Below are 26143 nucleotides of genomic sequence, written 5' to 3' on the forward strand. Positions count from 1 at the left end.
CGACCGGGAGACCAATAGGGCGGCGCACAATTGGCCCAGTGTTGTCCGGGTTAGGGGAGGGTTTGGCCGGCAGGGATGTCCTTGTCCCATCGCGCACTAGTGACTCCTGTGGCGGGCCGGGAGCAGTGCACTCTGAAACGATCGCCAGGTGCACGTGTTTCCTCCGACACATTGGTGCAGCTGGATTCAAGGTTAAGTGGGCATTGTGTCAAGACGCAGTGCTGCTTGGTTGGGTTTCAGAGGACACACGGCTCTCAACCTTAGCCTGTCGCGAGTCGGTACGGGAGTTGCAGCGATGAGACAACACTAACTACCAATTGGATACCACAAAATTTGGGAGAAAAAAGGGTAAAAATAACAACAACAAAAAACCATCTAACCACACTGTTGACAGACTCATTAAAATGGACATGAATTACATCATATCATGACAGAGAGAGAGGGAGAAAAATAGGATAAAGAAAGCCAGACTGAATAGGAGTTGACCATTCTGAGGACAGAACAAGGGGGTCAGTCAGTGTAGCCGATCTCGTCTGAGCGCGTGCGTGCGGCGTGTGATGCATTCTAAGATATCAGTTTGCCTAACCCACAACGGACAACCATTTTTAAGGATGTTTTACTGCATCTTCATTTGGAACTTGTCCTTTATCATGGCCAGTGTTTCAGTAGCTACTAGCCTTAGCCTCATGTCACTGCCAGGATTCTAGGCTTTTCATTTGGAGCATTTTTGCTTTCTGGGATTTCTGAGGTAAAATAAATGTCTGCAAGTGGTAACAATCCTTTATTTCCTCAGCTACTTGCCCTGGGGAGCGTCTTTTTCAAGGGAAGACCAGGACATTGAGCTACACACAGAACCATTAGTCCCAAGAAGACCACCAGTGCTAGGTTAGCACGCCATTGGCAATATCCCAGTTACAATTTTGTAGGACATAGTAGATGTTGGTCACATCCCATCACATCAGGTCCACTGTTGGGGGAACAAAGGCTTGGCACTCTCTTTGCCTGGAGGGCCTTCAATTGTGATGGACCACACTGAGGGAATGCCCATACTTAAGAGGATCCTATATATTGCACATTATAAAGCAAATTCCTATCAACCATAGATGGCAATAAGGATATATTTAAGAAGAACATTTGAAAGTAGGGATAGAGCAGATTGATTAGGAAAGACAGATGCCTTAAATGAAAGGCCCCTTGTATTAAAGGGGATATCCAAACAAAATAAAATGTCCTTACAATAGACAAGACCAATGTCCCCGTAATACACACGCTGTCTACCAAGTCAGATTTTAAGGGCCTTAAATGTGAGTGAATCCTTTAGCGTCCTACGCTGCTCTCTCTCTCTATCCCCACGTCAAACGTTTCTCCCTGCAGCATTTTTCACCTCTAAATGCACCTTAGGGTTTGGGAGGAAAATCAAGTCTCATCTGAAGTTATTCCCTCTGCACTACTGTGCTTAAAGCGCACTCCACCAACAGCCATTTGGGACTGCTTGTTACCATGGCACTAAGTATTCTTCCCACAGAGTCTCTGCGGAGAACTAGAATTTTGTGACAGGCGACGTCAGGCCATGAGAAAGTTCAGGGTGCGTTTTTATGTCAGCGTCAACGTAAAATTAGGGGGTGGTTTGGAAGGGTTGGATGATGTCTGCCGTGTTTCTGCTTTGTATGGCAAACCCAGATTATTCCATGGTATTTCAAACAAGCCAGGGTACTCTTGTCGACACCATCCCTTGAGAATGCCAGGAATGGGAGGAATGGACTGAAATAGGGCAGAACTGAGGCTTAGGGAAAATAACAACATGGCCCAAGGGATGTGTTCACATCAGTAGTTAACATTTAGTGCACTTCCATGGGTTCCCTTAAATAGCAATATGGGGTGCGTTCACATAATTGTTATGTATGTACAGAGTGCAAAAAACATTAAGAACACCTTACTAATATTGAGTTGCATCCCCTTTTCAGAACAGCCTCAATTCGTTGGGGCATGGACTCTACAAGGTGTCCAAAGCATTCCACAGGGATGCTGGCTCATGTCGACTCCAATGCTTCCCACAGTTTTGTTAAGTTGGCTGGATGTCCTGGATTATTTTTGATACACATGGGAAACTGTCGAACGTGAAAAACCCAGCAGCTTTCCAGTTCTTGACACAAATCGGTGAGCCTGGCAACTACTACCATACCCCGTTCAAAGGCACTTTAAATATTTAGTCTTGCCCATTCACCCTTTGAATGGCACACAATCCATGTCTCAAGGCTTAAAAATCCTTGTGGTTGTAACAGGTGACGTCAATAAGGGATCCTAGCTTTCACCTGGTTAGTCTGTCAAGGAAAGAGCAGGTGTTCCTAATGTTTTGTAAGTGAACACTTCATTATAGTTAATATGGGTTTCCATGAACAAGGCACACTTTAGGACCCCTCTCAGGCACTGCTGTGGCCACCTCAGTGGACTGTGGACTGTTTGGAAAATAAGAGACCTACCGTCTCCACACATGCTGCCCTTTTAGAATGTGGGGGGTGGGCAGCTATGGGACCACATGATGAAAAGGGCCCCTGTTCCGTTTTCCACATTGACTGCTCTTTTCTCCCTTCACTCCTTTCCAGTCCTCCTCTTGCTGATTTCCCTGGAGAAACTAACTGGTTCTACATCAACTCCTGATGGGTGAGTCAATACAGTGTGTACCTTCAACTACATGCAGGGAACTCCTTGAGCTATACTGCGTAGAATCACAGCCACCCTGACAGACTGCGTAGAATCACAGCCACCCTGACAGACTGCGTAGAATAACAACCACCCTGACAGACTGCGTAGAATCACAGCCACCCTGACAGACTGCGTAGAATCACAGCCACCCTGACAGACTGCGTAGAATCACAGCCACCCTGACAGACTGCGTAGAATCACAGCCACCCTGACAGACTGCGTAGAATCACAGCCACCCTGACAGACTGCGTAGAATAACAACCACCCTGACAGACGGCGTAGAATAACAACCACCCTGACAGACGGCGTAGAATAACAACCACCCTGACAGACTGCGTAGAATAACAACCACCCTGACAGACTGCGTAGAATAACAACCACCCTGACAGACTGCGTAGAATAACAACCACCCTGACAGACTGCGTAGAATAACAACCACCCAGACAGACGGCGTAGAATAACAACCACCCTGACAGACTGCGTAGAATAACAACCACCCAGACAGACTGCGTAGAATAACAACCACCCAGACAGACTGCGTAGAATAACAACCACCCAGACAGACTGCGTAGAATAACAACCACCCAGACAGACTGCGTAGAATAACAACCACCCAGACAGACTGCGTAGAATAACAGCCACCCTGACAGACGGCGTAGAATAACAACCACCCTGACAGACGGCGTAGAATAACAACCACCCTGACAGACTGCGTAGAATAACAACCACCCTGACAGACTGCGTAGAATAACAACCACCCTGACAGACGGCGTAGAATAACAACCACCCTGACACAGACTTGAGCAATAGGGGACACAGTAAATATGCACTTGGGGTAATGGAGTGAAGGAGACATGCACATTGAGTAAAGGGAATGGGTATAGGGTAAAGAGGGTGTTGCAAAGGGACACTCGTTCTAGAGAGAAAGGGTCCAAAGATGACTACACAGGAGGTTATAGCCTTTATAAGGTCTAACAGTGAGGGTGCAGATAAAAGGTATATAAGGTAGCCTACAGCAAAAGGGTGCACAGCATGGAACAATGCGTTTTAAGAACAGGTAGCCAGGAGGGTAGAATTATAATACCAGGGTGAAACAAGGCACAGCAAGCCTACAGCAAACACAATACTTTGACAACAACATAACTACAGACCTCAGCAAAGCAGTAACAATGGTGTACACAGACCAGGCTACAAGGTACACACTAGTAGGCTACAAGGTACTAACTAAAAGGCTACACAGACCAGGCTATAAGGTACTAACTAGTAGGCTACACAGACCAGGCTATAAGGTACACACTAGTAGGCTACAAGGTACTAACTAAAAGGCTACACAGACCAGGCTATAAGGTACACACTAGTAGGCTACAAGGTACTAACTAGTAGGCTACACAAGCCAGGCAATAAGGTACTAACTAGTAGGCTACACAGACCAGGCTATAAGGTACACACTAGTAGGCTACAAGGTACTAACTAGTAGGCTACACAGACCAGGCTATAAGGTACTAACTAGTAGGCTACATAGACCAGGCTATAATGTACTAACTAGTAGGCTACATAGACCAGGCTATAATGTACTAACTAGTAGGCTACATAGACCAGGCTATAATGTACTAACTAGTAGGCTACATAGACCAGGCTATAAGGTACTAACTAGTAGGCTACACAGACCAGGCTATAAGGTACTAAATAGTAGGCTACACAGACCAGGCTATAAGGTACTAACTAGTAGGCTACATAGACCAGGCTATAAGGTACTAAATAGTAGGCTACACAAGTTAGCGTCCGACCAGCTAAGGCAAGGACTAAGTTAAGCCAACACAGAAAATCAAACTACACAAACTGGACGCTCCATCTTCGCGCCACATGCGTGTCCAGCAACAGACAACACCCTAGTTGCTAACTAAGACAGAGGAAGAGCCGGGTAGCTAAACATGACTCACCGTGTGATATCCCCTGACTATGGGCGGCTTGCCAGTGGGGTACGGGTCCACCGTGTCGATGATAGTCTGCCGCTCGCCTTTCTGGTTGATCTTGCGGAACCTGCGGCGGGACTGTCGATGTGATGCTTGCCTCTGGAAGTACTCCTCATTTTCCTCCATATAGTCCACCTGGGGAAACAGGGTAGGAGGAAAGAAAGGAGTGACTGGCTCTTCTTTTCCATGCCCCCTCCTCCCCCCCCTCTCACTGCGTAAAAATAGCAACGTTTGTGGGCTGCGCCTCAACACACCTCTCTGACATCAATGGGAGCTTTCACAACTCCAGGAGAAGGGGGAAAAAGAGAGAAGGATATGTGTGAGAGAGCGAGAGAGAGGTACAGAAAGAATGAGCAAGGGAAGGGTGTGAACGAAAGAAGACAAAAACAGAGGAATAGATCAAGAGGAATGGAGGGGGAGAGAGAAAATAAAGGGAGAGAGAGATACCTTGCCCTGATGTGATTCAGATTGAGTCAATCTCAGTCAGTGCCAGTCAGCCAGCCAGTGCCAGCCAGTATGTCTCAGCCAGTATCAGCATCAGTCTCAGCCAGCCAGTCTCAGCCAGCCTTGGTGAGACGGCCTGCCTGCCTGCCTGGGACGGCCTTGCCTGTCAACGTCAGCCAGTCAATCAGCGTCAGCCAGCGAACGAGCGAGCGCGCTTCAGCCAGCCAGCGTGAGCCATCCAGCGTTAGCCAGCCAGAGAGCGTTAGCCAGCCAGTGAGTCAGTCAGTAAGTGTCAGTCAGCCAGTGTCAGTCAGTAAGTGTCAGTCAGCCAGCCAGTGTCAGCCAGCGTCAGCCAGCGTCAGCCAGCCAGCTAGCGTCAGCCAGCGAGCCAGCGTCAGCCAGCCAGCGAGCGAGCGTCAGCTAGCCAGCGAGCGAGCGTCAGCTAGCCAGCGAGCGAGCGTCAGCTAGCCAGCGAGCGAGCGGCAGCTAGCCAGCGAGCGAGCGGCAGCTAGCCAGCGAGCGAGCGGCAGCTAGCCAGCGAGCGAGCGGCAGCTAGCCAGCGAGCGAGCGGCAGCTAGCCAGCGAGCGAGCGGCAGCCAGCCAGCGTCAGCCAGCCAGCGAGCGAGCGGCAGCCAGCCAGCGACCGAGCGTCAGCCAGTCAGTAAGTGTTAGTGTCAATCAGTCAGTAAGTGTTAGTGTCAATCAGTCAGTAAGTGTTAGTGTCAATCAGTCAGTAAGTGTTAGTGTCAATCAGTCAGTAAGTGTTAGTGTCAGTCAGTAAGTGTTAGTGCCAGTCAGTCAGTGTCAGCCAGTGTCAGCCAGCCAGTCAGCGTCAGCCAGCCAGTCAGCGTCAGCCAGCCAGTCAGCGTCAGCCAGCCAGTCAGCATCAGCCAGCCAGCCAGCGTCAGCCTGCCAGCCAGCCAGCGTCAGCCTGCCAGCCAGCCAGCGTCAGCCTGCCAGCCAGCCAGCGTCAGCCTGCCAGCCAGCCAGCGTCAGCCTGCCAGCGTCAGCCAGCCAGCCAGCGTCAGCCAGCCAGCCAGCGTCAGCCAGCCAGCGTCAGCCAGCGTCAGCCAGCCAGCCAGCCAGCCCCCCCCCCCCCCCCCCCCCCACATCCAACCACCCCAGCGTCCGTCAGCTGCTGCCCTCCCTCCCGATCACACTGTCTACCTGGCTCTGCTCTGGCTGTCTAGCACCTTCCAGAGTCACAGCCCCGTGAAATGGCACATAAGGGATAATGGCACAACTGGCCTGATAAATGATGAATACAACTTGTGCTTGAGGAGAAAGAAAGCTATTTTCATGAGGCATGGGCTATTGGAAGACATGTACAAAATATTGCAGCAAAACATTTTCTCTGATAACAAAAAACATTTTACAACTTGATACTTAACAGTCGTGTGCAGTAGCCTGGTGACATATGCCTGGTGCTAGAATAACACATTTAAGGCCTTTACAGTTGGCACACTGTCCTCCATTGCCAGCTTCTTTACTGCGGTTTCACATTTCATAGCACTTAGCCTTTGGGATTACACATCAAATCTCTCTGCCTCTCTCTGCCATACCAACTGCTGCTATGGCAACGGCAGGGGAGCCGTGGTGGATGACAGAGTTGTGTATGAGAGAGGAGAAAGAACAAGAGAAAGTGCATGTGATGTGTATCAGTTTGTGTATGTGTGTATTGATTTGGTTGGAGTGTGTGCGCACGTACGAGTATCGGTTCGGTTTGCGTGTGAGAGCCGCTGGTGTCTCGGTATCATAGCACTCCAAAGCCATTCTCCCAGTAATTCTAGGGAGCTTGTTGCTCCCATAATAGCCGAGGACCATGCCAGGAAGGGGTAATGATCGACAGCAGGACAGAGAGAAGGCTATTAGAAGAGCTGGAGCTTAGCTGTTGGAGACACATTTAACAGAAATGCACCACCTATATGAATATTATTATAGAAATCCATAGGACACTGATTACTAAGAAGATATCTTAGTTGCAACCATACTGTATGGGAGATGGTGGTTAGCACATAGGTTAAGTATGACTGCTCTATTCAAACGGAGCAATAGGAGATTTGTGTGTGATTAAATTGGTGTGTGTCTGTGTGTGTGCTCGATTATGTGTGTGCGCATGATTATGTGTGGTGTGTGCCTGCACACGTCAGGGAGAAAATAACAGTGGGCTTTCATATCTTTAAAGATCTAGCACACTTCCAAGGCCTACTGTTCGACCGCAGATTGCATTGTGCCTCTACTTCTATGTCCTGGTAAAGCTGGATTGATTGGTTTTCAACGTCACTTTTTAGAAAAGGTCTGTGTCAAGTGCGTCAAACGTTACACCACAGACTGTAGCCTTCGACTGGAGAGTGAAAAATAACTGGAAATTACTGCAACACTTTATATATTCATCACATTTAAGTATGTGAGTGAGCAGTGAACAAGAAAACTGCTGCACGTACTATAGCTGAAGCCATGTCAACAGAAGCACTAGCATTACTTGTAGTTGATATTATACCGCAACAGAAATAAAATAAAGGCCATTAAATATAACTTACATTGTGGGCGCATCATCTAAATTAGATGGGGTGTAAAAGTCCTCATAAAACATGTTAGGTCATTGCTAAGTCACGTCCCCATAAGCTAGCCCTAAGTCGCCTTTATAAACCCCCTTCCCAGTACATCAGTGTATGAAGCGGTGTGCTGTTGCCTGATGTGACGTCACTGTGGTAAAGTTGGCAATGCTGGCGGGACTCACCACAATCATCTCCGAAGGTTCCAGAACGATGCACTCACATCCACGTCTCAGGCTCCCTGCAGAACGCTTTCCAAAACTGGCGAGAGAGAACAAATGACAGAGAGAAAAAAAGAAGAGTTTAGGGAAAATTACTTTTAATACATTTAGCTTGGCATCAGTGGGATTCAATCTGGAATTTCTGTTATTCCTGTTCAAACGATAGACAAACTTTCCTCCTTGAACAGCTTGTAAGTAAGCATTTCACAGTAAGGTCTACAACTGTTGTATTCGGTACATGTGACAAATATAATTAGATTTGATAAGTTGGATAAGTCATCAGAGTAAAAATACACTTCAAGTGGAAAATTCCTGGATGAAGAATGAAGACTGCAAGAGTTGTATGATGCATTCAGTCCCCAAACTGAGACGAGGGTTCCCTTGTACCATATTTACGAAATCAACACCAAAATGTGTGTTGATGTGACTCCCAAATAAACTATTAGGGAGTCACATATCAGTACATATAATATTTTGTTTATGTTGTGTAAATTCCCCCCAGTGTACATACATATACAAAAGTACGTGGACATACATCAAATTAGTGTATTCGTCTATTTCAGCCACACCTGTTGCTGACAGGTGTATACAATTGAGCACACAGCCATGCAATCTCTATAGACAAACATTGGCAGTAGAATGGCCCGTACTGAAGAGCACAGTGACTTTCAACGTGGCCACATAATAGGATGCAACCTTTCCAACAGGTTTGTCAAATTTCTGCCAAGCTAGAGCTGCAGCGGTCAACTGTAATTGCTGTTATTGTGAAATGGAAACATCTAGGAGCAACAACGGCTCAGCTGCGAAGTGGTAGGCCACACAAGCTCACAGAATGGACCCCGAGAGCTGATGCGTGTAGTGTAAAAATCTTCTGTCCTTGGTTGCAACACACTACTGAGATCCAAATGGCCTCTGGAAGCAACTTCAGCACAAGAACTGTTCTTCGGGAGATTCAAAAAAGGTTTTCCATGGCCGAGGAGCCGCACACAAGCCTAAGATCACCATGCGCAATGCCAAGCATCGGCTGGAGTGGTGTAAAGCGTTACACCATTTGACTCTGGAGCAACATAAATGCGTTCTCTGGAGTAATGAATCACGCTTCACCATCTGACAGTCCGACGAACAAATGTGGGTTTGGCAGATGCCAGGAGAACGCAACCTGCCCTAATACATAGTGCCAACTGTAAAGTTTGGTGGAGGAGGAATAATGATCTGGAGCTGTTATTCATGGTTTGGGCAGGTTGCAGTGAAGTTCCAGTGAAGGGAGGACCATCTTAACGTTACAACATACAAAGACATTCTAGATGATTCTGTGCATCCAACTTTGAGGCAACAGTTTGGGGAAGGCCTTAAAACTGCTATCCCAGGGAAACATGTTTACATTGCCAAAGCAAGTGAAATAGATAAAACAAAAGTGAAAAAGAAAATAATTAACAGTAAACATTACTCAAAAGTTCAAAAAGAATAAAGACATTTTAAATGTCATATTATACACTGCTCAAAAAAATAAAGGGAACACTTAAACAACACAATGTAACTCCAAGTCAATCACACTTCTGTGAAATCAAACTGTCCACTTAGGAAGCAACACTGATTGACAATAAATTTCACATGCTGTGTTGCAAATGGAATAGACAAAAGGTGGAAATTAGGCAATTAGCAAGACACCCCCAATAAAGGAGTGGTTCTGCAGGTGGTGACCACAGACCACTTCTCAGTTCCTATGCTTCCTGGCTGATGTTTTGGTCACTTTTGAATGCTGGCGGTGCTTTCACTCTAGTGGTAGCATGAGACGGAGTCTACAACCCACACAAGTGGCTCAGGTAGTGCAGCTCACCCAGGATGGCACATCAATGCGAGCTGTGGCAAGACGGTTTGCTGTGTCTGTCAGTGTAGTGTCCAGAGCATGGAGGCGCTACCAGGAGACAGGCCAGTACATCAGGAGACGTGGAGGAGGCTGTAGGAGGGCAACAACCCAGCAGCAGGACCGCTACCTCCACCTTTGTGCAAGGAGGAGCAGGAGGAGCACTGCCAGAGCCCTGCAAAATGACCTCCAGCAGGCCACAAATGTGCATGTGTCTGCTCAAACGGTCAGAAACAGACTCCATGAGGGTGGTATGAGGGCCCGACGTCCACAGGTGGGGTTGTGCTTACAGCCCAACACCGTGCAGGACGTTTGGCATTTGCCAGAGAACACCAAGATTGGCAAATTCGCCACTGGCGCCCTGTGCTCTTCACAGATGAAAGCAGGTTCACACTGAGCACATGTGACAGACGTGACAGAGTCTGGAGATGCCGTGGAGAACGTTCTGCTGCCTGCAACATCCTCCAGCATGACCGGTTTGGCGGTGGGTCAGTCATGGTGTGGGGTGGCATTTCATTGGGGGGACGCACAGCCCTCCATTTGCTCGCCAGAGGTAGCCTGACTGCCATTAGGTAACGAGATGAGATCCTCAGACCCCTTGTGAGACCATATGCTGGTGCGGTTGGCCCTGGGTTCCTCCTAATGCAAGACAATGCTAGACCTCATGTGGCTGGAGTGTGTCAGCAGTTCCTGCAAGAGGAAGGCATTGATGCTATGGACTGGCCCGCCCGTTCCCCAGACCTGAATCCAATTGAGCACATCTGGGACATCATGTCTCGCTCCATCCACCAACGCCACATTGCACCACAGACTGTCCAGGAGTTGGCGGATGCTTTAGTCCAGGTCTGGGAGGAGATCCCTCAGGAGACCATCCGCCACCTCATCAGGAGCATGCCCAGGCGTTGTAGGGAGGTCATACAGGCACGTGGAGGCCACACACACTACTGAGCCTCATTTTGACTTGTTTTAAGGACATTACATCAAAGTTGGATCAGCCTGTAGTGTGGTTTTCCACTTTAATTTTGAGTGTGACTCCAAATCCAGACCTCCATGGGTTGATAAATTTGATTTCCATTGATAATTTTTGTGTGATTTTGTTGTCAGCACATTCAACTATGTAAAGAAAAAAGTATTTAATAAGAATATTTCATTCATTCAGATCTAGGATGTGTTATTTTAGTGTTCCCTTTATTTTTTGAGCAGTATATATATATATATAGTGTTGTAACAATGTGCAAATAGTTAAAGAACAAAAGGGAAAAATAAACAAATATGGGTTGTATTTACAATGGTGTTCTTCCCTGGTTGCCGTTTTCTTGTGGCAACAGGTCACAAATCTTGCTGCTGTGATGGCAAACTGTGGTATTTCACCCAGTAGATATGGGAGTTAATGGGTCTGTGTAATCTGAGGGAAATATGTCTCTCTAATATGGTCATACATTTGGTAGGGGGTTAAGAAGTGCAGCTCAGTTTCCACCTCATTGTGGGCATTGTGCACATAGTCTGTCTTCTCTTGAGAGCCAGGTCTGCCTATGCTGGCCTCTCAATGACAAGGCTATACTCACTCAGTCTATACATAGTCAGTTTTCCTTCATTTTGGGTCAGACACAGTGGCAGGCATTCTGTGTAATCTCTGTTTAAGGCCAAATAGCTCAGTTTTTTTGTTAATTCTTTCCAATGTGTCAAGTAATTATCTTTTTATTTTCTTGTTATTTGGTTGGGTCTAATTGTGTTGCTGTCCTGGGGCTCTGTTTGTGAACAGAGCCCCAGGACCAGCTTGCTTAGGGGACTCTTCGCCATCTCTCTGTAGGGGATGGCTTTGTTATGGAAGGTTTGGGAATCGCTTCCTTTTAGGTGCTTGTAGAATTTAATGGCTCTTTTCTCAATAATTATTTGGTGTTTTACTAGGTACACTGAGGATATCTTTGCAGAGTCTCAATTTGGTGTTTGTCCCATTTAGTGAATTCTTGGTTGGTGAGCGGACCCCAGACCTCACAACCATAAAGGGCAAAGGGTTCTATAACCGATTCAAGTATTTTTAACCAGATACTAATTGGTATGTCGAATTTCATGTTCCATTTGATGGCGTAGAAGGTCCTTGCCTTGTCTCAGATCTTTCACAGCTTTGTTGACGTTACCTGTGGCGCTGATGTTTAGGCCAAGGTAGGTATAGTTATGTGCTTTAGGGCAACGGTGTCTAGATGGAATTTGTATTTGTGGTCCTAGCAACTGGACCTTTTTTTGAACACCATCATTTTTGTCTTACTGAGATTTACAATTAGGGCCCAGGTCTGACAAAATCTGTGCAGAAGATCTAGGTGCTGCTGTAGGCTGCCCTCAGTTGGGAACAGAAGCACCAGATCATCAGCAAACAGTAGACATTTGACTTCAGATTCTAGTAGGGTGAAGCTGGGTGCTGCAGACTGTTGTAGTGCCATGCCCTCGCCAATTCGATGATATACATGTTGAAGAGGGTGGGGCTCAAGCTGCATCCCTGTCTCACCCCACGACCCTGTGGAAAGAAATGTGTTTTTTGCTGATTTTAACCACACACACCGTGTACACGGATTTTATAATGTCATGTCGTTTTTGTTTATATAAATGTTGCAGTTGCCACAAGTTCTCTATTCCAATTGTAAACTGTATGAAATAACTAGCTAGATACTGGTGTGTGCTAAAAGTGTTTCAAATCGGTGATGCCACTTGGTCTGAGAGCTTGAAGTAGTTGTGTTCTTTGCTATGTATGGCCGTGGCTTTTGTGGAGCGATAGGTAACGATGCTTCAAGGGTGACTGTTGCTGATGTGTTCAGAGGGTCCCTGATTCAAGCCCAGGTTGGGGGACCCGAATCACTCGGTTGGGCTCTGTCGTGTGGTTGCTGCAGAAAATGAGAAGTGCAAAGGGCGTGAGTGTAACCAGTGTAAATGGCTAGCTAGTTAGTTAGTGGTGCACGCGTGTAGAGTTTCAACTCTATGATGTCAATCGGTCTGAGACCTTGAAGTCGTTGTTACCCCTGTGGCTTTTGTGAAGCGATAGGTAATGATGCTTCATGGGAGGCAGTTGTTGATGTGTTCAGGGGGTCCCTGGTTTAAGCCCAGGTTGGGGCAGGATGGAATAAATACTGTTACACATGTGTGACCCTATCAATGCTTCTTTCACAATCCTGTTTGTTCCCATTAGTCCTAAATTATAGCATTTCAAGGTTACATTTGATGACTGACAAGAATGGTTTTAAAAACATGTCGTCTAAGCGTGTTCTAAAAGAAGGATTGATGTGCAGGGCTACTACAATATGTCGAGCGTGTTAAGCTGTGTGGGGTTAATGCCAATCATTACTGTTTGACTTGACTGGTGATGAGACTGCCTCAGCTGCAGCTTATGCACTCTTAGCTGTGAGACCACCGAATAGCGTGCTCAATCATGCCCTTCCATTTACATTCCTTTCCATAAGTACTCCGACACGCCATTTCATAGTGTTCTTTCTACAACTGTCACAGTATATGAGCTAATAAGGTTATGTTCGAAGAGAGAGTGTAGGGGGAAGGGGAGTTGACTTCCACATGTGGGACTTGTTTAGGCGTCAATCCACTACAACTTCCCCCACCTGTCCAGACGAGTCATAACAATGCTATATGTTTACGTTTTGGGAATGTAAATCATTAGATGGAAACAGTAAAGGTTACAAGTACGAATTTCTTTTTTAACAGACAAAGATTAATCCCCTGGTTATGCAAGATTTTTGCTGCTTGGTGGTGGTGAAGCCGCAAGGAGGTGGGCGGAGAGAGTGCCTCAGGGGTAATCAAAGTCAATGAAAACATGACCGGGAAACTAATGGTTTAAGGTCTCCAACCAACTCCAACCGACCAAAGGCTAAACAGACAGTCAGATGGTTAGAGGGCATCGAAAGAGTGCAGAGCGTCTGATGCCTTCTCGCCCATCCAACACAAACAAATGCCGTTCGGGCACATGGTAGCCTTCCTGAACTGTAAATAGAAGCCGACATCCAGGCAAAGAATTCACAAGTGACTTGTGACTAATGACTCATACATTTTACTTCCCGAAATATAACTTGATGCTTCAATGACGCGGAAATAGGGTGGAGTGCTTCCATTTGGGTACACATCGAGTGGAGTGCATCTCAAAACATCAAATCGTGTCTACACCTTTCATAAATTTCCCCACAAATTCAAAAGCACAAAGGTACATGTAGTGTTAGTTCAGTTGCCAAACGGATGTATAACCTCAACCCAACAAATCTCTCTGCTGAGCTGATCTGGAGGCACAGTGTACTCGCTAACAATACCGAAATAATAATTTTAAAAAACATGCCTTGCATTCCTGACATCTTTCATATACTCTAATCATTCAACCCACCAGCTCCCTTGCTGGAGAAAAGTCATAATTTCAGCTACAACCTACCATTGGGCTACTGTGTGCTGGTCCTCCTAGGGAAAACATGTCTCACAGACTCACGCCTAGTGCCTGGAAGTTAAGAAAAGCTCAATGAACTCATACCTGTCAGACGTCTGTCATCTGGTATGTATATCCTCTCTCACAAAGTCCTTCCTCAGTCTACAACTACCTAGAAGAGTACATCCAGTTCGGGAAAGTTCTGATCAATCGCAGCATTTCATTCCGCTCATAGTTGCACCCTCCTGCTGGTGTTTGAGTGAGTGTGAGAGGGGGTGTGTGTGTGTCTGCCTGTCTCTAGCTACGCTGTGCGTACTCTGGCCAACATTCCAGTGCACAGCTCACTTCCTGCAGGCCTGGGAGCGGACAGGCCAGGAGTGGGGTGGTGTGAGTGAGAGGGTGACCCTTTCTTCCACCAGTCCTTCCCTACAGACCATAAACATGAACTCTATGATGCAACAGGCTACAATGTTGACTAGTGGGGAGTGTCTGAATATGCTATACTGTGCTGTTTTGGTCCTGTTTTTTTGTCTTATCCAAGTATTCAACCCACAAACAGCGCTTGATTTACAGGTTCAATTCAACAAGCGTTCTTATAATTGTGAATTTGAGCTTGGACGTTCAGTGTAAACAGCGTATCTCAAACCAAGGGTTGGACAACAACACTGGCATAGTGAGTAACAATTCAAAAAAGAGGATTGTTATTATGCATCTCACTATGGCATACCTCATTTAATCGACTAGTCGATTGTTTGGTCAATAGCCTGTTGGTCGACCGAGATTTCTTCAGTCGAGCAGTCACAAAAAAGAAATCTCTTCACGGTGCACAAGACAACCGTCTGATTCGTGCCTGTCTCAGTGGACTAATCCATCGTGGAGGCCACAGGGGTGGCACAGTCCATCACTGTAAGACATGTGATACTGAAATTGTATATATATTTTTTATATGTAAAAATAACGGTGCAACACTAAAATCACAACACGTGCGCTTTCTCCCAAGTTGGATATGGTCGCTTTCCACAGTTCTGAAACAATCTTCAGTGCGCAGCAGAATTTCCGCCTTTCCCTATGTTGCTATGTGCATAATAGCAAAGTTAACCAACATATTGGGATTGACAACAATGCGGCGGAGGCAGCAGCAGAGACGAGGAAACAGCCATTGCCTTAGCCTAATTGTCAAAAAAAATTGGAGGAGAGAGGAAACCCCAATTTAAATTAGTTCTATATTCAATAGCTTAACTTTTAAAATGTGCCTGGCCTAATAAATCTATATAGATCTATGGAAATAAGACAGATCTTTCTTCTGTTGCCTGTTTGAGTGTTTGACAGCATACTGATTCTGTGAACACCAAGCCGCATGCAACGGCAAAATTAACATCTTTACTATGCTGTAATATAGTCGTTACAATTTGTTTTCGTTAGAACATAAATGGTATTATTTATAATTTAGTGTTGTTTACACTGTTCCAAACAGATAGAAAAATACTCTAATCTAAGCGCAGCTGTTTGTCACACATAATATGCACGCAGCTCTCACTCCTATAACCTCCCTTTTTTTGATCTCCTTATTGTTACTACAATTATTATGATTATCATTATAATAATAAGTAATGCAGTTATCATTAGTAGGCTTTGTATAGTATCCTTGTATAACAACCATTGAGCTGTAGGCCTGAGAGCGCATCCTGTTAAGTTTTAATACCGTAACGTACTTAGGCCTATATTTCAATATATAGGCTACTGGATCAATCAATGAACCATTCATTCGTTCATGCCATCACACAGCACGAGACATTCATGCTTTGAAATGCAACTAAGCATTTTAGTTTGAGCTTTGAATAATTAGCCTAAACAATAAATAAACCGCAATTCACAAACGCATGCAACTGTTTTTAGTCTGCTGTAAGGCTTAATATATATATATATATATATATACACAAATATTTTCTTCCCCCCCAGTTAAAACAGACTTTCTGGTACACTTATTTAGTGTTGTTTAAACTGTTCCAAATGGTCTGAAAAAAATAAATAAGTGTAATCTAACAGCAACTGTTAAAACACACAATACTCACGCAACACTTGCTCCTATACCCTCCTTTCTCTTGATCTCCAGTAGTTTCCACAACTAAGTCAAATCTATCTGGGCTCCCGAATGGCGCAGCGGTCTAAAGCACTGCATCTCAGTGCAAAAGGCGTCACTACAGCCCCTGGTTTAAATCCAGGCTGAAAAACATGATTGGGAGTCCCATAGGGCAGCAAACAGTTGGCCCAGCAGTCATTGTAAATAAGAATTTGTTCTTAACAGACTTGCCTAGTTAAATAAAGGTAACATTTTTTTTAAATGAATGTCTTCCACAGATCTGACTTCCCCTTTCCCTCCTGAGCAACCAGTAAACATTTGCCCGTTTCGAGTTTCTTTTTCATGTCCTCCACAAACATTTTGCTGTCATGTGTTACAAATTAGGGATTTCAGGAACATAACTTTTCAATCAGAAACAAGAAAGAAACTAAATGGCTGAAATGATGTTGCAGCTTCAGCACGGATAGCACAAAAAAAAACACTTGCTGTGCTGTGGTGCCTTTTCGCGACAGTAGGGAGGAGAATGAGACAACGTGTGGCAGTTACACAGGGACTAGCTGTCATTTTTTTGTGTGAGTATCGGGTACTTTCTGGATTAATTTGTGTGTTAGTTATTTAATCAAACAGTGTGGTTAAAGCATCACACAAGCTCAGTGCATATTTAGTTGATTTTATTCAAACACATAGGGTATATCTGTCTATATATGAACAAAGAAATTTAAACATTGACCAAACGATTGGTCGAAAGAACAGAACGACTCTCGGTCAACAGCAAAAATGTGCAGAGACCTTTCCTCTGTCACAGAAATGTCCTTGTACGTCTTAGAGGCTTTACAGAAGTTCATTAGACAACGGCGCAACTTGTTTTCATCAGGAAATGACAGCAGTTAGAGTTAGTAAAGGGTTACGTCCCAAATGGCTTCCTTTTCCCTGTAGATTGCACTACGTTTGATCTGAGCACTATGGGCTCTGGTCAAAACTAGTGCACTACATACTGTAAGGAATAGGGTGTCATTTTGAACAAAGGGAGGAGTCAGTTTTCACATGGCAATTAAGTTTATATTCCTATAAAACTGGACCCAAGCTTGCTGGGAACAGCTGACAAATGGTTGTGGTTACCATTAGGCAAGAAGATCAGGGAGGTTTCTTCAGGCGAAGTGTGGGCGATCAGCTAGGTTCAGTGCAACGGTGATAATAATGAAGACAAATTAAAGGGAAAGTGTGATCAATAAAGGGTTTATATAGGGCACTGCCTCCATTAACCCTTTTCTAGCCCTTTTCTAGCTGACTGGGACTAACCATGTTTTATTAATGAAGATATATAGTTGAAGTCGGAAGTTTACATACACATTAGCCAAATACATTTAAACTCAGTTTTTCACAATTCCTGACATTTAAAAACTTCTTAGGGATCAAATCCCGTTAACGGGATCGATTTGACAACATCCAGTGAAATGGCAGAGCGCCAAATTCAAATTAAACTATTAGAAATATTTCACTTTCATACAATCACAAGTGCAATACACCAAATTTAAGCTTTACTTCTTGTTAATCCAGCCACCGTGTCAGATTTCATAAAGGCTTTACGGCGAAAGCAAACCATACTATTATCTGAGGTCAGCACCCCATCAAACAAACACAGACAATCATATTTCATCCCGCCAGGCGCGACACAAAACCCAGAAATAACGATATAATTCATGCATTACCTTTGACGAGCTTCTTCTGTTGGCACTCCAATATGTCCCATAAACATCACAAATTGTCCTTTTCTTTGATTAATTCCGTCGTTAAAGCTCCAAAATGTCCATTTATTTGGAGCGTTTGATCCAGAAAAACACCGGTTCCAACTCGCACAACATGACTACAAAATATCTAATAAGTTACCTGTAATCTTTGTCCAAATATTTCAAACAACTTTCCTAATACAATTTTACTTATTTAACGTAAATAATCAATCAAATTTAAGACGAGAAACTGCGTTCAATAGCGGATAAAAACAAAGTGGAGCGAGCTTTCAGGTCGCGCGCCCCAAACAAACAGTACACTAGACTCGACCCTCGTTCTGAACAGCCCTACTTCTTCATTTCTCAAAGGAAAAACATCAACCAATTTCTAAAGACTTGACATCTAGTGGAAGCAATAGGAACTGCAAGCAAGTGCCTTAGAAATCTACATCCCCATAAAAAAACCATTGAAAAAAGACTGACCTCAAACAAAAAAAATCCTGGATAATTTGTCCTCGGGGTTTCGCCTGCCAAATGAGTTCTGTTATACTCACAGACATTATTCAAACCGTTTTAGAAACTTCAGAGTGTTTTCTATCTGAATCTACCAATAATATGCATATCCTAGCTTCTGGGCCTGAGTAGCAGGCAGTTTACTTTGGGCCCGCTTTTCATCCGGACGTGAAAATACCGCCCCCTAGCCTAGAGAGGTTAATCCTAGGAAAAATTCCCTGTTTTAGGTCAGTTAGGATTACCACTTCATTTTAAGAATGTGAAATGTCAGAATAATAGTAGAGAGAATTATTTATTTCAGCTTTGATTTCTTTCATCATATTCCCAGTGGGTCAGAAGTTTACATACACTCAATTAGTATTTGGTAGCATTGGCTTTAAATTGTTTAACTTGGGTCAAACGTTTTGGGTAGCCTTCCACAAGCTTCCCACAATAAGTTGGGTGAATTTTGGCCCATTCCTCCTGACAGAGCTGGTGTAACTGAGTCAGGTTTGAAGGCCTCCTTGCTCGCACACGCTTTTTCAGTTATGCACACAAATTTCCTATAGGCATCATTTAGCCTATCAGAAGCTTCTAAAGCCATGACATCATTATCTGGAATTTTCTAAGCTGTTTAAAACCACAGTCAATTTAGTGTTTGTAAACTTCTGACCCACTGGAATTGTGAAACAGAAAATTATAAGTGAAATAATCTGTCTGTAAACATTTGTTGGAAAAATTACTTGTGTCATGCACAAAGTAGATGTCCTAACCGACTTGCCAAAACTATAGTTTGTTAACAAGACATTTGTGGAGTGGTTGAAAAATTAGTTTTAATGACTCCAACCTAAGTATATGTAAACTTCCGACTTCAACTGTACATTATCTTTCCCTTCATGTATTGTAAAGATTGGGCTGAAACAGCACAGGTGATATGATTATCTGTCACAGTGTACTGTGCATTATTCCAAAAACAAATGGGTTAATATTCAACCTATATACAGTTGAAAGAACAAGTATTTGAAACACTGCCGATTTTGCAGGTTTTCCTACTTACAAAGCATGTAGAGGTCTGTAATTTTTATCATAGGTACACTTCAACTGTGAGAGACGGAATCTAAAACAAAAATCCAGAAAATCACATTGTATGATTTTTATGTAATTCATTTGCATTTTATTGCATGACATAAGTATTTGATACATCAGAAAAGCAGAACTTAACGTTTGGTACAGAAACCTTTGTTTGCAATGACAGAGATCATACGTTTCCTGTAGTTCTTGACCAGGTTTGCACACACTGCAGCAGGGATTTTGGCCCACTCCTCCATACAGACCTTCTCCAGATCCTTCAGGTTTCGGGGCTGTCGCTGGGCAATACGAACTTTCAGCTCCCTCCAAAGATTTTCTATTGGGTTCAGGTCTGGAGACTGGCTAGGCCACTCCAGGACCTTGAGATGCTTCTTACGGAGCCACGTCTTAGTTGCCCTGGCTGTGTGTTTCGGGTCGTTGTCATGCTGGAAGACCCAGCCACGACCCATCTTCAATGCTCTTACTGAGGGAAGGAGGGTGTTGGCCAAGATCTCGCGATACATGGCCCCATCCATCCTCCCCTCAATACGGTGCAGTCGTCCTGTCCCCTTTACAGAAAAGCATCCCCAAAGAATGATGTTTCCACCTCCGTGCTTCACGGTTGGGATGGTGTCTTGGGGTTGTACTCATCCTTCTTTTTCCTCCAAACACAGCGAGTGGAGTTTAGACCAAAAAGCTCTATTTTTGTCTCATCAGACCACATGCCCTTCTCCTATTCCTCCTCTGGATCATCCAGATGGTCATTGGCAAACTTCAGACGGGCCTGGACATGCGCTGGCTTGAGCAGGGGGACCTTGCGTGCGCTGCAGGATTTTAATCCATGACGGCGTAGTGTGTTACTAATGGTTTTCTTTGAGACTGTGGTCCCAGCTCTCTTCATGTCATTGACCAGGTCCTGCCGTGTAGTTCTGGGCTGATCCCTCACCTTCCTCATGATCATTGATGCCCCACGAGGTGAGATCTTGCATGGAGCCCCAGACCGAGGGTGATTGACCGTCATCTTGAACTTCTTCCATTTTCTAATAATTGCGCCAACAGTTGTTGCCTTCTCACCAAGCTGCTTGCCTATTGTACTGTAGCCCATCCCAGCCTTGTGCAGGTCTACAATTTTATCCCTGATGTCCTTACACAGCTCTCTGGTCTTGGCCATTGTGGAGAGGTTGGAGTCTGTTTGAGTGTGTGGACAGGTGTCTTTTATACAGGTAACAAGTTCAAACAAGTGCAGTTAATACAGGTAATGACTGGAGAACAGGAGGGCTTCTTAAAGAAAAACTAACAGGTCTGTGAGAGCCGGAATTCTTACTGGTTGGTAGGTGATCAAATACTTATGTCATGCAATAAAATGCAAATGAATTACTTAAAAATCATACAATGTGATTTTCTGGATTTTTGTTTTAGATTCCGTCTCTCACGGTTGAAGTGTATCTATGATAAAAAATTACAGACCTCTACATGCTTTGTAAGTAGGAAAACCTGCAAAATCGGCAGTGTATCAAATACTTGTTCTCCCCACTGTAGCTCCTCCTGCACAACTAAGTGGGCTAATATTAAACCCATATAGCTCCTCCGGCACAACTAAGTGGGCTTATATTAAACCCATATAGCTCCTCCGGCACAACTAAGTGGGCTTATATTAAACCCATATAGCTCCTCCGGCACAACTAAGTGGGCTTATATTAAACCCATATAGCTCCTCCGGCACAACTAAGTGCCTCCCTGTGTGCCTGCATCATACGCTGAGCAAACATTTTCAGACCCCTTCTCCCTAGTGGTTGCCTCTCAAGCATTAAAGTCTAATCTGCCAATATCCTCAAATCCCTCTCAAGGAGACACACTTTCACCTTGGAAAGGGGAAAAGTTTAAATTTGAGCGTGGGGAGCGGCTGTCTGATTCTTGGCAATTTTCAGATGGAGTGGAACGCGGGTCTGTGGCAACGATGCTCCAGACATGCATATGAGCTATGAGTGTTACTGACCCTGAGATATGACAGAATAATTAGAGCTAAGCTTCTTAAGTCACTGTGCTTCGTACTGCCAATTTTTTTTTACATAAAGGAGCATTGTTTCAAGACACCCAGTCGGGAAAGCGAATCCCGCATGCAAGACTGGATTTCATCACTGCATTTATTAATTGAGACTAACATTTTAGACTAGGAGACAAATAATTCAGTCGGGGGGGACAAATAATTCAGTCAGTCAGTGAGCCTAACATTTCAGTCGGTGAAATTAATCATAGTTTTATTCACTTGTCTGCACCTGTAGTGTCTGTAGTCCAATGCACATATAGTCCTACTCTGATATAAGACACCCTTGGGTCAAAAACGTGATTACAAAATTGCCGACAATTTGATCAAATCCAGTCCCAACTTGCTGTTGTTCGTACCTGCTTCTTGGCAGGAACATGGACTCCTTGATGAAGACGGACCCGGACAGTAGGATATACCAGCAGCTTCCGACGTCATCCGGGCTGTGAAAGAGAAAATAGAGAGAATTGAACTGGTGAATCGCAAATTCAAACCTGCACACACACCCAAGTGAAAACACAGACAGCGTGCTACACGTCACAGACGAACTCACACGAACCCTGAGCAGTACAACAGAGTGGATGACACACAGTTGTCCAGCTTCCGAATAGAAAACTCATTAGTTGTCAATTCCAGTGACGATAATGTCAGATTTGCTGTTTAAAGTAGCCAGAAGCAGCAGCAGATGACTACAGTACAATGAGGGAGGATTCAATAGTCCATTGAGAGGGTTTTCTGATAGTTTTCTTGGCAAGCCATGGTTCTCTATTCAAATAGACCTAACATAAAACAGCCCATTGATAGTACAGATCTAGGAGGAAATACCAGCACAGACACATTATGGTGTCTCTACTGATGGCACCGACAGACATGGTCGCTCTGTTTCTAGCTCCGAGTTAACTTTGCAGTATTTTTGTGCGCGTGTTATTTCATACATTACTTGCTCAGAACGTTTCTGGCAATATTAACTTCTTATGGCTGCAGGGGCAGTATTGAGTAGCTTGGATGAAAGGTGCACAGAGGTGCCCAGAGTAAACGGCCTGCTCCTCAGTCATAGTTGCTATTATCTTCATATTATTATTAGTATTGGAGAGAAAACACTCTGAAGTTTCTAAAACTGTTTGAATTATGTCTGTGAGTATAACAGAACTCATATGGCAGGCAAAAACCTGAGAAGTTCCACTTCCTGTTTGGATTTTTTCTGAGGCTGCTAGATTTTCAACCAAGCTCCCAATGAAATTACAGCGAGATATGGATGAGTTTTCACTTCCTACGGCTTCCACTAGATGTCAACAGTCAATAGAACTTTGTCTGATGACTAATGTGAAGGGGGGCCGAAGGAGACAGGAATGAGTAATCACTGCCATGAGGTGACCACGCATTGAACACGCTCGTTCACGTGAGAGGCAGCTCCGTTCCATCGCTCATCTGAAGTCAATGTAATTCTCCGGTTGGAACGTTATTCAAGATGTATGTTAACATTCTAAAGATTGATTCAATACATCGTTTGACATGTTTCTACTGACTGTTACGGAACTTTTGGACATTTTGTCACGTTATAGTGGACGCGCTTTGTGACTTTGGAATTGTTTACCAAACGCGCTAACCAAAGTAGCTAATTGGACATAAATAACGGACTTTATCGAACAAATCAAGCATTTATTGTGGACCAGGGATTCCTAGGACTGCATTCTGATTAAGTTCATCAAAGGTAAGGAAACATTTATCATGTATTTTCTGGTTTCTGTTGACTCCAACATGGCGGCTAATTTGGCTATTGTTCTTAGCGCCGTCTCAGATTATTGCATGGTTTGCTTTTTCCGTAAAGTTTTTTTGAAATCTGACACAGCGGTTGCATTAAGGAGAGATATATCTATAATTCCATGTGTATAACTTGTATTATCATCTACATTTATGATGAGTATTTCTGTTGAAACGATGTGGCTATGCAAAATCACTTGATGTTTTTGGAACTAGTGAATGTAACGCGCCAATGTAAACTCAGATTTTTTTATATAAATATGAACGTTATCTAACAAAACATGCATGTATTGTGTAACATGAAGTCCTACGAGTGTCATCTGATGAAGATAATCAAAGGTTAGTGATTAATTTTATCTCTATTTCTGCTTTTTCTGACTGCTATCTTTCGCTGGAAAAATGGCTGTGCTTATTGTGGTTTGGTGGTGACCTAACATAATCGTTTGTAGTGCTTTCGCTGAAAAGCATATTTGAAATTATTATATTATTAATATTAACAACAAGATTACCTTTAAAATGATATAAGACACATGTATGTTTGAGGAATTTTAATTATGAGATTTCTGTTGTTTGAATTTGGCGCCCTGCACTTTCACTGGCTGTTGTCATATCGATCCCGTTAGCGGGATTGCAGCCATAAGAAATTAACAGCCAAAATTAATTGGTGGCTATAAAATCGGCAATCACTCAACAGCATTTCAACCAGAAATTGGATTTCCCTAAATTGGATCCTTTGTTTTAACACCCCGAGGCAGTTCTATTCATCCCGGGGGCTGCTCCAAAACGCCGCCGCAGGAGAAGAGGAATAAAGAGTGGGCTTCTAGTCAGACTCAGGAGGCATGCATATCATCCACCGCTTCCGAGTATATTGCTCGCTAATATTCAGTCCAGGAAAACAAAGTAGACAAGCTCAGAGCAAGGATTTCCTTCCAGACTAACATTCTGTTTTATGGAATCATGGCTCTCTCAGGAACTACTGTCTCTGTCCATTCAGCCAGTGGGGTTCCCCAATAACTCTAATTGAAAAAGAAAGCTGGAGATGTACGTTTCATGATTAAGACACTAACAGCTTACAGACAGTAGGCAATTAAGGTCACAATTATGAAAACTTAGAACACTAAAGAGGCCTTTCTACTGACTGAAAAGCATCAAAAGAAAGATGCCCGGGGTCCCTGATCATCTGCGTGAACGTGCCTTAGGCATGCTGCAAGGAGGCATGAGGACTGCAGATGTGGCCAGGGCAATACATTGCAATGTCCGTACTGTGAGACTCCTAAGACAGCGCTACAGGGAGAGAGGACGGACAGCTGATCGTCCTCGCAGTGGCAGACCACGTGTAACAAGACATGCACAGGATCGGTACATCCGAACATCACACCTGCGGGACAGGTACAGGATGGCAACAACTATCTGAGTTACACCAGGAACGCAGAGTCCCTCCATCAGTGCTCAGACTGTCCACAATAGGCTGAGAGATGCTGGACAGAGCTCGTAGGCCTGCTATAAGGCAAGTCCTTACCAGACATCACCAGAAACAATGTCGCCTATGGGCACAACCCCACTGTCGCTGGACCAGACAGGACTGGCAAAAAGTGCTCTTCACGGATGCGGTTTTGTCTCACCGGGTGTGATGGTCGGATTCGCGTTTATAGTCGAAGGAATGAGAGTTACACCGAGGCCTGTACTCTGGAACAGGATCGATTTGGAGGTGGAGGGTCTGTCATGGTCTGGGGTGGTGTGTCACAGCATCATCGGACTGAGCTTGTTGTCATTGCAGGCAATTTCAACGCTGTGCATTACAAGGAAGACATCCTCCTCCCTCGTGGTACCCTTCCTGCAGGCTCATCCTGACATGACCCTCCAGCATGACAATGCCACCAGCCATATCGCTTGTTCTGTGAGTGATTTCCTGCAAGACAGCAATGTCAGTGTTCTGCCATGGCCAGCGAAGAGCCCGGATCTCAATCCCATTGAGCACGTCTGGGACCTGTTGGATTGGAGAGTGAGGGCTAGGGCCATTTCCCCCCAGAAATGCCCGAGAAATTGCAGGTGTCTTGGTGGAAGAGTGGGGTAACATCTCATAGCAAGAACTGGCAAATCTGGTGCAGTCCATGAGGAAGAGATGCACAGCAGTACTTAATGCAGCTGGTGGCCACACCAGAAACTGACTTACTTTTGATTTTGACCCCCCCTTTATTCAGGGACACATTATTCCATTTCTGTTAGTCACGTCTGTGGAACTTGTTCAGTTTATGTCTCAGTTGTTGAATCTTATGTTCATACAAATGTTTACATGTTAAGTTTGTTGAAAATAAAACGCAGTTGATAGTGAGAGGATGTTTCTTTTTTTGCTGAGTTTACACACACGTGAAAAAGTTTAAGGTCACTTAGAAATGTCCTTGTTTTGAAAAAAAAGCACGTGTCCATTAAAATAACCTTAAATTGATCAAAAATACAGCATAGACTTTGTTAATGTTGTAAATGACTATTGTAGCTGGAAACGGCTGACTTTATGGAAAACAGTGGGGAGAACAAGTATTTGAAACACTGCCGATTTTGCAGGTTTTCCTACTTACAAAGCATGTAGAGGTCTGTAATTTTTATCATAGGTACACTTCAACTGTGAGAGACGGAATCTAAAACAAAAATCCAGAAAATCACATTGTATGATTTTTAAGTAATTAATTTGCATTTTATTGCATGACATAAGTATTTGATACATCAGAAAAGCAGAACTTAATATTTGGTACAGAAACCTTTGTTTGCAATGACAGAGATCATACGTTTCCTGTAGTTCTTGACC

At 44.3% G+C, this 26143-nt stretch overlaps 1 protein-coding gene across 1 annotated transcript in view; it reads right to left on the reverse strand.

The window, feature by feature from the left end:
- LOC120048027 (rap guanine nucleotide exchange factor 2-like) overlaps positions 1 to 26143 on the reverse strand; it is a 148149-nt gene that overhangs the window by 65528 nt on the left and 56478 nt on the right. Inside the window, exons 4-6 of the mRNA XM_038993699.1 lie at positions 21939 to 22022; positions 7861 to 7936; positions 4644 to 4811 (exon numbers count right to left, since the gene is read on the reverse strand). Coding sequence (XP_038849627.1) covers positions 4644 to 4811; positions 7861 to 7936; positions 21939 to 22022 — 328 coding nt within the window. The remainder of the gene's footprint in view (positions 1 to 4643; positions 4812 to 7860; positions 7937 to 21938; positions 22023 to 26143) is intronic.

Source organism: Salvelinus namaycush, chromosome 5 (assembly GCF_016432855.1).
Source record: "Salvelinus namaycush isolate Seneca chromosome 5, SaNama_1.0, whole genome shotgun sequence".
Taxonomy (NCBI): domain Eukaryota; kingdom Metazoa; phylum Chordata; class Actinopteri; order Salmoniformes; family Salmonidae; genus Salvelinus; species Salvelinus namaycush.